The 12,133-nt window shown below is 47.7% G+C and overlaps 1 protein-coding gene across 2 annotated transcripts in view; it reads right to left on the bottom strand.

The window, feature by feature from the left end:
• The window catches only part of FAAH2 (fatty acid amide hydrolase 2), a 39,616-nt gene that overhangs the window by 6,311 nt on the left and 21,172 nt on the right, over nt 1–12,133 (bottom strand). For both annotated transcript variants that reach the window (XM_029067601.2, XM_039912360.1), the window contains exons 6-9: nt 10,295–10,430; nt 7,819–7,936; nt 4,858–4,977; nt 1,760–1,871 (exon numbers count right to left, since the gene is read on the bottom strand). In XM_029067601.2, the coding sequence (XP_028923434.1) occupies nt 1,760–1,871; nt 4,858–4,977; nt 7,819–7,936; nt 10,295–10,430 (486 nt within the window). The remainder of the gene's footprint in view (nt 1–1,759; nt 1,872–4,857; nt 4,978–7,818; nt 7,937–10,294; nt 10,431–12,133) is intronic.

Raw genomic sequence — 12,133 nt, forward strand, 5'->3', positions numbered from 1 at the left:
AATAAGCGCCAGATCATAAACTGGAAAACTAGAAATCAAGACTCTCTAGCTGAGCAACATCTATCTCATTTTCAACGCTGTCTGGGGTGCGCGAGTATACTCTGTTGCCTGTGGCCCTGGTTTTTGTTTCGCCTTGAATCTCAGGATTCTTCCTTGTGGAATAAAAGGAATCGACCCGTCACCGGCCTCTAAGTTAAACGGCCGAAGCTTTGAAACGCCGAGTTCTCAAATCAGTCTTGCACAATCCAAGAGTCTCTTCCCATGAAGGACTAATGATGGGCCCAATCTCAATCATATTTATTGAGCTCTTACTGTATGCAGGGCACAGCTTGGGAGAGTACAATAAAACAGAATTAGTAGGGACATTCCCGGCCCAAACAGCTCACAGTCTAGTCTAGAACTGATACTTCCCCAGTTTCGCCGATTAAAATTTACTAGTTTCTCATAGTTCATGGGCCCTGCTAGTCCTTTAGCTCTGGCCGTTCTAACGGGCCAGAATGACAGAGAAGCAGCGGGGCTCAGCGGAAAGAGCCCGGGCTTGGGAGTCACGGGTCACGGGCTCGAATCCCGGCTCCGCCCCTTGTCAGCTGTGTGACTGTGGGCAAGTCGCTTAACTTCTCTGTGCCTCAGTTACCTCATCTGTAAAATGGGGATTAAGACTGTGAGCCTCAAGTGGGACAACCTGATGACCCTGTATCTACCCCAGCGCTTAGAACAGTGCTCTGCACATAGTAAGCGCTTAACAGACACCAACATTATTAATGACATCCAATGGTGCATATTTACTCATTTTTTATTTCAGTTCCATTATCTGGCAACAACTGGACCTAAAGGAAAGGGCATTAGAATACTGGGGCTGATGCCAGGCCACATCTGTCTTCTTCCCGTCTAATAACTGTCCACTTACCAGGGCTGGACAAGACGGACTTACCGTATCACTCTACCCCCTCCTATCTTTCCTCCCTGACTTTCTAATACAACCCAGCCCGCTCACTTGGCTCCTCCAATGCCCACCTACTCACTGTACCTCCATCTCATCTATCTCACCGCCAACCTCTTGCCCACGTCCTGCTTCTGGCGCGGAACGCCCTCCCTCCAAGATCATCAGATCGGACACGGAGCTCACAGTCTACGTAGTCCACCTTTTATAGATGAGGAAACTGATGCCCAGAGAGGTTGAGTGGACGCGTGCAAGGTCGTACAGCAGGTCAGTGGCAGAGCCGGGACCAGAACCCAAAGTCTCCCGATTCCTGATCCCGTGCTTCATATGCGACAGACTGCCCACCTTCAAAACACATCTCTTCCAAGAGGCCTTCCTTGACTAAGCCCTCATTTCCTCTTCCCCCACTCCCTTTTGTGTCGTTCTTGAACTGGCATTTGCACAGTTTATTCACCCCTCCCTGAGCCCCACAGCACTTATAGCCATTATCCCTCATTTATTTATGTCTGTATCCCCCGCCAGCCTCTAAGCTACACTGTGGTCGGCGAACACGTCTACCAACTCTATTACACTGTACTCTCCCGAGGGCTTAGAACGGTGCTCTGCACACAGTAAGCGCTCAATAAATGACGGACGGCCTGCGGACACTTACCCAGATACACCACTGGCTGGGAATGTCTACGGATAAAAGGACCAAACCGGTGTGTCTGTACAACTAAGCCTTTGGCGACTGAAGCACAGAGGGTGTTTCCTCTTTGTTACCTCCTTCCCGAAACCGAGGAAACGAAACCGGTTTGAGAAAGGTTGACGAGACTTTACCAATGGACGGGATGGTGAGCGAAGACATCCTGACGCACCACTTTACCAGTTCCCACAGTGGCCACACGGGATTCCCATGATCTCTTAGTAGTTTTCGAAATGTCAAGGCTTCCTGCAATTAACCCAGCACAACACTCCATTTACACGCCTGTTTCAAAGCCGGTTTCATTCCTATTTGAAAACAGAGTTCGAAGAAATTCCTCCCTCCCCCTCCCCGCTGACATTCAGGTCCGGCTCTGCTCTCAGACTTCATCCACTTTACGATCACCCTTCCGCCCACTCAAGTGCGGGGCCTCACTGAATGTTTTAGAAGCTCGCGGGGGGAGAGCCCGGGAGAATGAGATCAAGTTCATCCTGTTCACAGAGTAATCCTCCACATTCATCACCGGACCAGCTGTCTCCGTGACTTCTTAGAAAAATGTCATGAGAAATACTGACATTACGGCATCAATTAACCGTATTTATTGAGTGCTTACTGGGTGCAGAGCACTGTACTAAGCGTTTGTTTGTCTGTTACAATATAACAGAGTGGATACGCTCATTCTCCCGGGCTCACAGGGGGACACAGGCACTCTCTGGACAGCCAGGCAATCCAAGACGTTGCTCTTGCAAATGATCTTCAATGTAAAAGAGGTGAACAGCCCTAACTGCTAAGTTCCTATACTGCTCATTCGAAAGTCTGTAAGCCACCCAAAGCAGAAGCTTTCAACTGAAAGCCAGAAGAGAATTCTTCATTCTGGGATGCAGGAAATTGGTGATAGGCCACAGAACAGCAGCAGCAGCAGCGGCAGCAGCAACAAAAAACATAAAATAAAAAAACATACAAAAACAAACTTCCATAAGCCTAGGAAAATTCCACCTCTCCTGAACTTTATCCTCATCTAAAGAAACTCCAGCTATTCCAGGACTGAAATTAAATAAAATTAAATCAACAGTTAGAGAGAGCAGTGTGGGCCTACTGGAAAGAGCCTAGGAGTCAGAGGACCTGGGTCCGAATGCCAGCTCTGCCGCTTGTCTGCTGTGTGACCTTGGGCAAATCACAATTTCTCTGTGACTCGGTTCCTCAATTACTATGAAGAGCCTGGAGAAAGTCACGAAATGTGCTGATGTAACAACTGCCACAAAAATAAAAATTGTCAACTCTATGGTGTTTCTAGTGACAGTGTATGGATCCGAATGCTGGACAGTGGAAAAAACAGGATAGAAAGTACATCGACTCTGGAAATGCGGTGTTGGAGAAGGCTTTTGCAAATACCATGGACTGCCCGATAAACAAATGGATTTCGGAGCAAATTAAACCAAAGTGGTCTTTGAAAGGCCAAATGACTCAGATTAGCATATCTGGGACACATCGTCAGGCGGACTGATTCTCTGGAGAAGATATTAACGCTAGGAAAAGTCCAGGGAAAACACGAAAGAGGCAGACTGACAGCTAGATAGGTAGAGACCACAACGACGGTAACGGAAGAACCATTAGAAAGGTTGCAGATTATGGCAGAGCACAGGACGTTCTGGAGAAAGTACAACCATGGAGTCCCTATGAATCGGAAACGACTCGAAGGCCCTTAATAATAATAATAATGATCAGTTCCTCAGTTGAAAATGGGGGTTAAGACTATGAACCCCATGTGGGATAAGGGACCGTGTCCAACCTGAATATCTTGTATCTACCCCAGCGGATAGTACAGTGCCCGAAACACAGCAGGTGCTTAACAAATACCATAAAACCACAACCAACACTGTTATTTGCATTTTGAAGGCTTCGAAAAGGAGATTTGGCCCTAATCTGAACCATGAGGTATCCTAATCCTCTCTCCAGCAGATGCACAGATCTTAGTACAATCAGTTCTTCTATTCCTTCAATTGTATTAATTGAGCGCTTACTGTGTGCAGAGCACTGTACTACGTAGTAAAGTGAAAGTACAATTCAGCAACAAATATCACAAGGGTTGTGTTTCCAAAGAAACTTGGGATCACACAAATTTGTGTGATGGCTCTTAGGCCTTGCCAAGACCGTGAACATGCACAAAACCTATTTCTTTCGACACCGCATCTCGCTGCATCCAGAGAGATGTGCATTGTGCGAAGAACCTTCCCTAATACTTCAACAGTGTTCTGTTCAAAACGCATAATGAAAATGTGTAATAGAAGAATCCAGTGGAAAACAGAGACGGTGTCTGCTCGGCTTATTTTATAGTCCACGCATTGGTTACCACCAAGGAAGCACTCAACAAATGCCATAAGAATATCACTATTATTTTACATGGAGAGAGCAAAAAGTAGCACTGCCTAGTGGATAGAGCCCAGGCCTGGAAGTCAGAAGGACCTGGATTCTAATCTTGACTCTGCCACGTGTCTGCCGTGTGACTTGGGCAGGTCGCTTCCCTTCTCTGTGCCCTAATTACCTCATCTGAAAAATGGAGATTAAGACTGTGAGCCCCATGTGGGACAGGGACCGTGTCCATCCGGATGACTTTGTTTCTACTCCGGCACAGACTGGCACACAGTAAGCGCGTAGTAACCCCATAAAAAGGGTAAAATAAATTAAAAAGAAAAGTGGGAAAAAAAAAAATCGGTACTCCTTGATACTGATGATTCCAAGATCCCTCCACTGATCCACTGGCCTACCCATCAATGCTTAGACCAGTGCTTGACACACGGTAAATGCTTAACAAATATCATTTAAAAAAAAAGGCAGCGTGCCCCAGTAGAAATAGACCGGGCCTGGGAATCAGAGGACCTAGGTTCTAATCCCAGCTCTGCCAGTCACCTGCTGCTTGGTCCAGGGCAAATCACTTCACTTCTCCGCGCCTCAGTTTCCTCACTTGTAAAATGGGGATTCAATACCCGTTCTCCCCCTAAGACTGCGAGCCCTACGTGAGCCAGGTACTATGACTTACTTTCAACTACTCCAACGCCTAGAACGGTCCTTGATACGTAGTAAGCACTGAACGAATACCATAATTATATTACATTGATTAGGCTAACGAACAGCGATTCCTAGCAGGCCTAAGAGCCAATCCTTCTCCCCGCTGCTCACAACACATCACTCTCCCTCACACATCAAGCCGGCCGGCCCGGCGTGGCGCACAGCATACCGTTCCATCTGGGTGCTTGGCTGACATCATGGCCATCCAGAGCTGATAAGAGTACTTCATCTTCCCGAGTTTCACATGCTGCACAGAAGCACCCACCACATTTTCAAGATGCTCCACCACCTTACGGAAACAAAACCAAATGGCTGTCAGCCATCAGGAAGACGACAGACAAAAAGAGAAAAGAAATCAATAGCTCTGACCAAAGGCGGTACACGCCGTGTGCAAAGAGAAGCAGTGCGGCCTACCGGAGAGAGAATGGGCCTGGGAGTCGGAGGCACCTGGGTTCTAACCCTTGAGCAAAACATTTAACTTCTCTGTGCCTCCGTTTAGCCCGCCTGTTAAACGGGGATTAAAAAAAGGACAGGGACTGGGTCCAATCTGATTAGCCTGCATCGACCTCAACGCTTAGTGCTGTGCTGTGACCGGCACATAGTAAGTGCTTAACAAATAACAGAATTATTCTATTATTACACTGGCTAGAGACAGGAGAACTCCAGATACCTAATAGTTCTCACTCTTCGGAGCCCAACTCGACCTTCATCTTCTAATAATAATAGTAACGGTGGAATTTGTTAAGCATTTACTAGGTACCGGAAACTGTACTAAATCCTGGGGTGGATACAAGCAAATCGTGTTGGACACAGTCCCAACCCATGTGGGTGTCACAGTCTCAATCCCCATTTTACAGATGAGGCCACTGAGGCCTGGAGAAGTAAAGTGACTTTCCCAAGGTCACTCAGCAGACGTGCGGCAGAGCTGGGATTAGAACCCACAACCTGACTCCTAGGCCCAGGCTTTAACCACTAGGCCATGCTGCTTCCCCAAGACGACTTTTCCTTTTCGGTAGAAGGCAGTTTCAGACTCTTGTTGATACCCAAACTCAGAGCTGAGAAAGCAATACTTTATGTGTATTTACCTACTGGATTATTCTCTGACTTTTCCAACTGTTGCTCATTCAATCGTATCTGAGCAGTTACTATGTGCACGGCACTGTACTAAGCGCTTAGGATCCCCCATTGTCCTTTTCAGACACCCACAAAACTCACTCATACGTGCCCCTCACCATCAGATTTGCTTCTGCAACAACTATATATACTTAGCTGATGTACTGGTCTGACTTTCCAAATTTAATTGCAAGTGACTTGAGAGCAGAAACAGTGGCCTTCCAGTCCTTCCCTTCTATTTCATAGTGTCCAGCTCAAAGGTTTCAATAAACATCAACCACCCTGAATTGAAAAGTATGAACTAGAGAAATGAAAGGCTCTAGTTTGGTCCCTCAGGTCTCATCTCCGTCAGCAGCGCGACCTGGCGGATAAACCACGGGCCTGGGAGTCAGAGGACCTGGGTTCTAATCCCGGCTCTACCCCTCGTCTGTTGTGCCATCGTGGGAGGTTCACTTCACTTCTCTGCGCCTCAGTCGCCTCCTCTGTAAAATGGGGAGGAAGACTGTGAGCCCCATGCGAGACACGACTGCGTCCAACCTGATTGGCTTGTATCCACCCCGTGGCTTAGTACAGGGCCTGGCACAGAGTAAGTGTTTAAATACCATTAGGCTTAAACCACAGATCCATCCTCGTTCAGTGCTTACTATAGTGCTCTGCACACAGTAAGTGCTTAATAAATTCTATTATTTCTGTTCATGGGCCACAGCTGACTCTTTTCTTTTTCTGCCCAAGGGAATTCGACGAAACCAGGCCAGCAGTGGCTCCAAGACAAACATTATCGTCGTTGAAAGGCAACACGGAGAACGGTGCTTTGGCCAAAGGCTAATGTACATGAAAAATATATTCTCTGTGAAAGTAATGTAACCTTGATTCGGGGCCAGGGACCGTGTGGGCGGGGAATGTGTCTGTTTATGGTACTGAACTCTCTCAAGAGCTAATACAGTGCTCTGCAGACGGTAAGTGCTCAATAAATTCGACTGAATGCACCAATGTGTCCAACCTGTTTAACACGAGGTGCATATTACCACAGTTATTATTACTGTTATTATTATTATTATTATTAAATGTCAAAGATTTCAGTTCCAGGAAAACCGCAGTAGAGTTGCTGAGCGATGCATTTATCCGAGTGATAAATACAGGATCCCCGTCTGGGGCCGCAGACAAAAAGAGGAGGGTGGCGGCCGGAACACCTCTTTCTCATATTTAACCCCAGCTCGGTAGAGATCGGCGTGGAGAAGGAGCGTGGATCAATGCAAAGGGCACAGGTTTGGGAATCGGAGGCCGTGGGTTTTAATCCCGGCTCTGTCACTTGACAGCTGTCTGACCTTGGGCGAGTCGCTTAACTTCTCTGTGCCTCGGTTACCTCATCTGTAAAATGGGGATTAACACTGTGGGCCCCTCGTGGGACAACCTGATTATCACGTATCTACCCCAGTGCTTAGAACAGTGCTTGGCACATAGTAAGCGCTGAACAAATACCATCATTATTATTATTCATTCATTTGTATTCATTGAGCGCTTACTCTGTGCAGAGCACTGTATTAAACGCTTGGAAAGTTCAATTTGGCAACAGATAGAGACAATCCCTACCCAACAACGGGCTCTCCAGTCTATTATTATTATTATCATAAGGTGGACTCATCACCAGGCAGGGCTGGACAGAGGGAAGATGAAGTGATTTCTTCATTTCACCTTGCAATGAACTGATCCCAAGAACCGATCTGGGGACATGGGTCCTAGGAGCAGTTACATGGCCAAACTGGCTAGGTGGGAGATTTTTCAGTTAGGTTTCTACCCTAAAAATCAACTCATTTCCTATATTTTAACAACCTTGAGCGGTAGAACCTCAAGGCTCAAATGGCACAATATAACCCAGTTCAACCGGCTCCTCTCCAGGCAATTCATTTTAACATATGAACGCTGAGGTGTCTAGCAGGTCCGGTGGGGAGAACAGAGGGCAGGATACCTCTTAAATTACAGGTAACAAACATAATCACCGGATCCCTCTGCCACTTACCTTGCGCTGGGCCTGAAGCAGTTCTCTGTCCACTGGGGATGTCAAAAATGAGCCTCCGTCGTGTTCCATCCAGTAGAATTTCAAGTTTTTCATCTGCACCTCATGATCCAACTTTAACCTGAGGTGGATGACGGAAAAGGGCAGATGAAGTCTTCATCCTAATCTCCTTCCTCTAATCACTGAAATGGATGCACTTTTCCAAGAAGAGCCTGATCATTCAGATTTCAAATATTTTAGGAATAGGCCGTCTCAGCTAACGCCTTCATGTGGTGAAAGCGAGGAGAGGGGTTGACTCTGACAGAACCAACTCCTTCGATCATGGAAGGGTAGGGGTAGCATGGATACCTGATTTCAAACCTTATTTTCGCCAATAACTTGGAGTACTTTCCCTATCAAACTTGTTATTCATTCAATCGCATTTATTGAGCGCTTACTGTATGCAAAGCACTGTACTAAGCGCTTGCTATCGGAGCTCACAACAAAAGGCAAAATGAAGTGGTTGGAAACTAATCTCTATTTCCTTCTTTTGTCCATCCTCCATTTGAGGGATTACAACAAGGCGGGCAACAGGAAGCATAAAGGGGAGGCTGCGGGTGAGACAGAGAGAGATCGGGTTATTCCCAAACTGGATAATCAATAGAAATTGATTCTATTTACTGCCATCGTTCTCGTCTGTCCGTCTCCCCCGATTAGACCGTGAGCCCGTCAGAGGGCAGGGACCGTCTCTATCTGTTACCGATTTGTACATTCCAAGCGCTTAGTACAGTGCTCTGCACATAGTAAGCGCTCAATAAATACTATCTGAATGAATGAATGAACTTGCCTACATAAGAGGCAGCCAATCTGGCCATGAGAAGAAGGGCCTATTTGTGTCTCAGCATGAGGAAGCTTGAAGAGGAGACAGGTGAAGATCCCACCGTGAACTTAAAATGGCTATGAGAAGCGGAGTTGGAACGGACAACTGATTCTCAGCCCAAAACTTAATTAATAACGGCGACCATGCTTTAGATAAGCATTTAGATAAGCTGCAGCGGAAGAGGAAAGGGTGAAGAAATGAACCCACTCATCTACGAGGACGAGGAACTCTGAGCAAACCATGGTGGATAACTTTAAGATACTGACAGAGCAAACTGAAAAATACTAAAGTGCCATTATTGGAGGAGCACTGTGGCCTCGCGGAGAAAGCACGGGCTGGGGAGTCAGAAAGACCTGGATTCCAGTCCCCACTCGGCCACTTATCTATCTGCTGTGGGACCTTGGGCGAGTCATTTAACTTCTCTGTGCCTCGGCTGCCTCATCTGTTCAATGGGGATTACGACCGTCAGCCCCACGTGGGACAACCTGATCACCTTGTATCCCCCGCCCAGGGCTTAGATCGGTGCTCTGCCCAAATGACAAGCAGCGTGGCTCAATGGAAAGAGCCCGGGCTTGAAAGTCAGTGGTCATGGGTTCTAATCCCGGCTCTGCCGTTTGTCAGCTGTGTGACTTTGGGCAAGCCACTTAACTTTTCTGTGCCTCAGTTACCTCATCTGTAAAATGGAGATTAAAACTGTGAGTCCCACGTGGGACAACCTGATGACCCTGTATCCCCCCCAGCGCTTAGAACAGTGCTTTGCACATAGTAAGCACTTAACGAATACCATCATTATTATTATGTGGGACATGGACTATGTCCAACCTGATTACCTTGAAGCTATCCCAGAGCTTAGAATGGTGCCTGGCTCAATACCCTTTAAAAAAAAAATTATTCAAATCATCAGAGGAAGAAAAACTTCATACCATCGACAGCTCCAATTCAGTTCTAATTTGCCATCTTCAGGACAGAATGTCAGAAGAAACAAGACGGCAATACGGACAACTGGACAACTGCTGGGTTAACATCATCATCATCGTCGTATTTGTTAAGTGCTCGCTAACTGTCAAGCACCGTCATAAGCACCGGGGAAGATGCGAGTTAATCACGTCGGACACAGTCCCTCTTCCACACGGGAGTCACAGTCTCGCTAGATGGGAGAACGGGTAGTGAATCGCCATTTTACAGATGAGGAAACTGATGCCAAGAGATTCATTCATTCAATAGTATTTACCGAGCGCTTACTATGTGCAGAGCACTGTGCTAAGCGCTTGGAATGTACATTCGGCAACAGATAGAGCCATGTGAAATGACTTGCCCAAGATCACCCAGCAAGCAAGTGGCCGAGCCGGGATTAAAACCCGGCTCCTCTGCCTCCCAGGCCCGCGCTCTTTCCGCTGCCCCGACGCCGTCGTCGGTTGGTGGCGATGGGGGAGAGCTCCGTGAAATGAGCCACTTTCACACCGTGCCATCTGCAGGGGACTCAAACGCCTTCGCCAGCACCGACCCCTCCGCCTCCACAAGATTCCCGGAAGGTGGACAGGTGTGGGGGACAACCACGTCCGTCGTACGGAAGGGGAAGGGGAGCGGTCGGGAGGGTCGCTGAGGTCGCAGAGCACCTACTTGTGGACGCCAGGCCCGGCCATGACCTTGAGCACGGGCACCAGGTCCTCGGCATAGCGGCACATGGGACCGGTAGACTGGTACTTTTCCTGGGCTCCCACGGGCCGAGGAAACTGACCCTTGTTAGGGACGACTCCTGAAAGCACAGAGACACGCGAGTCAGCCAAGTGTAAGCCCTGGGTGGGGGGGACGGAGGGGGCCCCACCACACAACTTTAATTTCGAAACTAAAGACGATATTCAAACATCAGAAGACATTGCCGAGTCACAGATTTAGAAGCCACTTCAGTAGCCTTACCTCGGGGAACGGAGTGACTTAATGTACACTTAAATGTATACTTACAGACACATCGGACACTAGCTTAAAAAGGCAAACTCTCAGGCAGAGAGATCACAGTTTTAGCGGTGGATGTTTGAGGACAAGTATCACATTTAATAATAATAATAATAATGGTGGTATTGGTTAAGCGCTTACTATGTGCAAAGCACTGTTCTAAGCGCTGGGGGGATACAAGGTGATCAGGTTGTCCCACGTGGGGCTCACGGTTTTAATCCCCATTTTCCAGATGAGGGAACTGAGGCACAGAGAAGTTAAGTGACTAAGTGACTTGCCCAAAGTCACACAGCTGGCGAGCGGCAGAGCCGGGATGAGAACCCGCGACCTCTGACTCCCAACCCCGGGCTCCTTCCGCTGAGCCACGCTGCTTCCCCACAGCGTTGGTATTTGTTAAGCGCTTACTAGTTCAGGGCACTGTTCTAAGCACTGGGGTAGATACAGGGTCATCATGTTGTCCCACGTGAGGCTCACAATCTTAATGCTCATTTTACAGATGAGGTAACTGAGGCGCAGAGAAGTTAAGTGACTTGCCCACGGTCACACAGCTAAGCGGCAGAGCTGGGATCTTCAGTGGAACTTAAATGAGCGCTTACTATGTGCAGAGCACTGTACTAAGTGCTTGGGAGAGCAACCGATCGTATTTACTGAGCGCTTACTGTGTGCAGAGCAATGTTCTAAGCACTCGGGAGAGTACGACAGAACAGAGCTGGCAGACGTGCCCTGCGGGCTTACAATCTAAAGGGAGATAATTCAGGTACACAGGGAGCCGTGAAGAATATTGACTGAGCTGCACTGAATCCTTAGAAGATCCCGGTCTGGACCTTTTCCAGCCTGGATTTCCTGAAGTTAGAAATAAAAACAAAGCACCAGAAGAGATCACCCGATCTAACCCGGTGCCTCAGGAAGGACGGAAGCTAAATTACCTTTGGCAACCTATTTTTAAAACGTCTCTCGGGAAGGAGAAGGGAACGCGGCTTAGTGGAAGAGGGCACGGAACCGGGATCTGATGGTGCAGCTTGTAGCCCCAGCTCGTGTGACCTTGGGCAGGTTACGTAACTTCTCTGGGCCACAGTTTCCTCACCTGTAAAATGGGGAGAGGGTATCTGCTGTCCTATCTACTCCCCCTTTCTCTCAGATTGTGAGTCCCTTGCGCCACAGGGACTGTTTGGATCTGATTGTTTTGTTTCTACCCTAGGACTCAGCACAGTGATTGGCACACGTAAGCACTTAACCCACGTTGTAATTAAGGGATGTCTGCAACTCCCTTATTTGTTTGTCCGAGCCTTTAAACCTTTGTACAGTCAAGAAATTATCCACGTGCACAACCAACTCTAAAATCAATCCACCGACGGCATCCTTCGAAGGCTTATTTTTGCAGAGCAGGATGCTGAGTGCTTGGAGAGCACAATGCCAAAGATCCCTACCCACGAGGAGCTTACATACTAAAGAGACATTTCAGACCATTTCCTCTTGGGTTTCTCTTACCCTTATTAGAAACATTCA

The sequence above is a fragment of the Ornithorhynchus anatinus genome, chromosome 6, assembly GCF_004115215.2.
Source record: "Ornithorhynchus anatinus isolate Pmale09 chromosome 6, mOrnAna1.pri.v4, whole genome shotgun sequence".
NCBI classification, from domain to species: Eukaryota; Metazoa; Chordata; class Mammalia; order Monotremata; family Ornithorhynchidae; genus Ornithorhynchus; species Ornithorhynchus anatinus.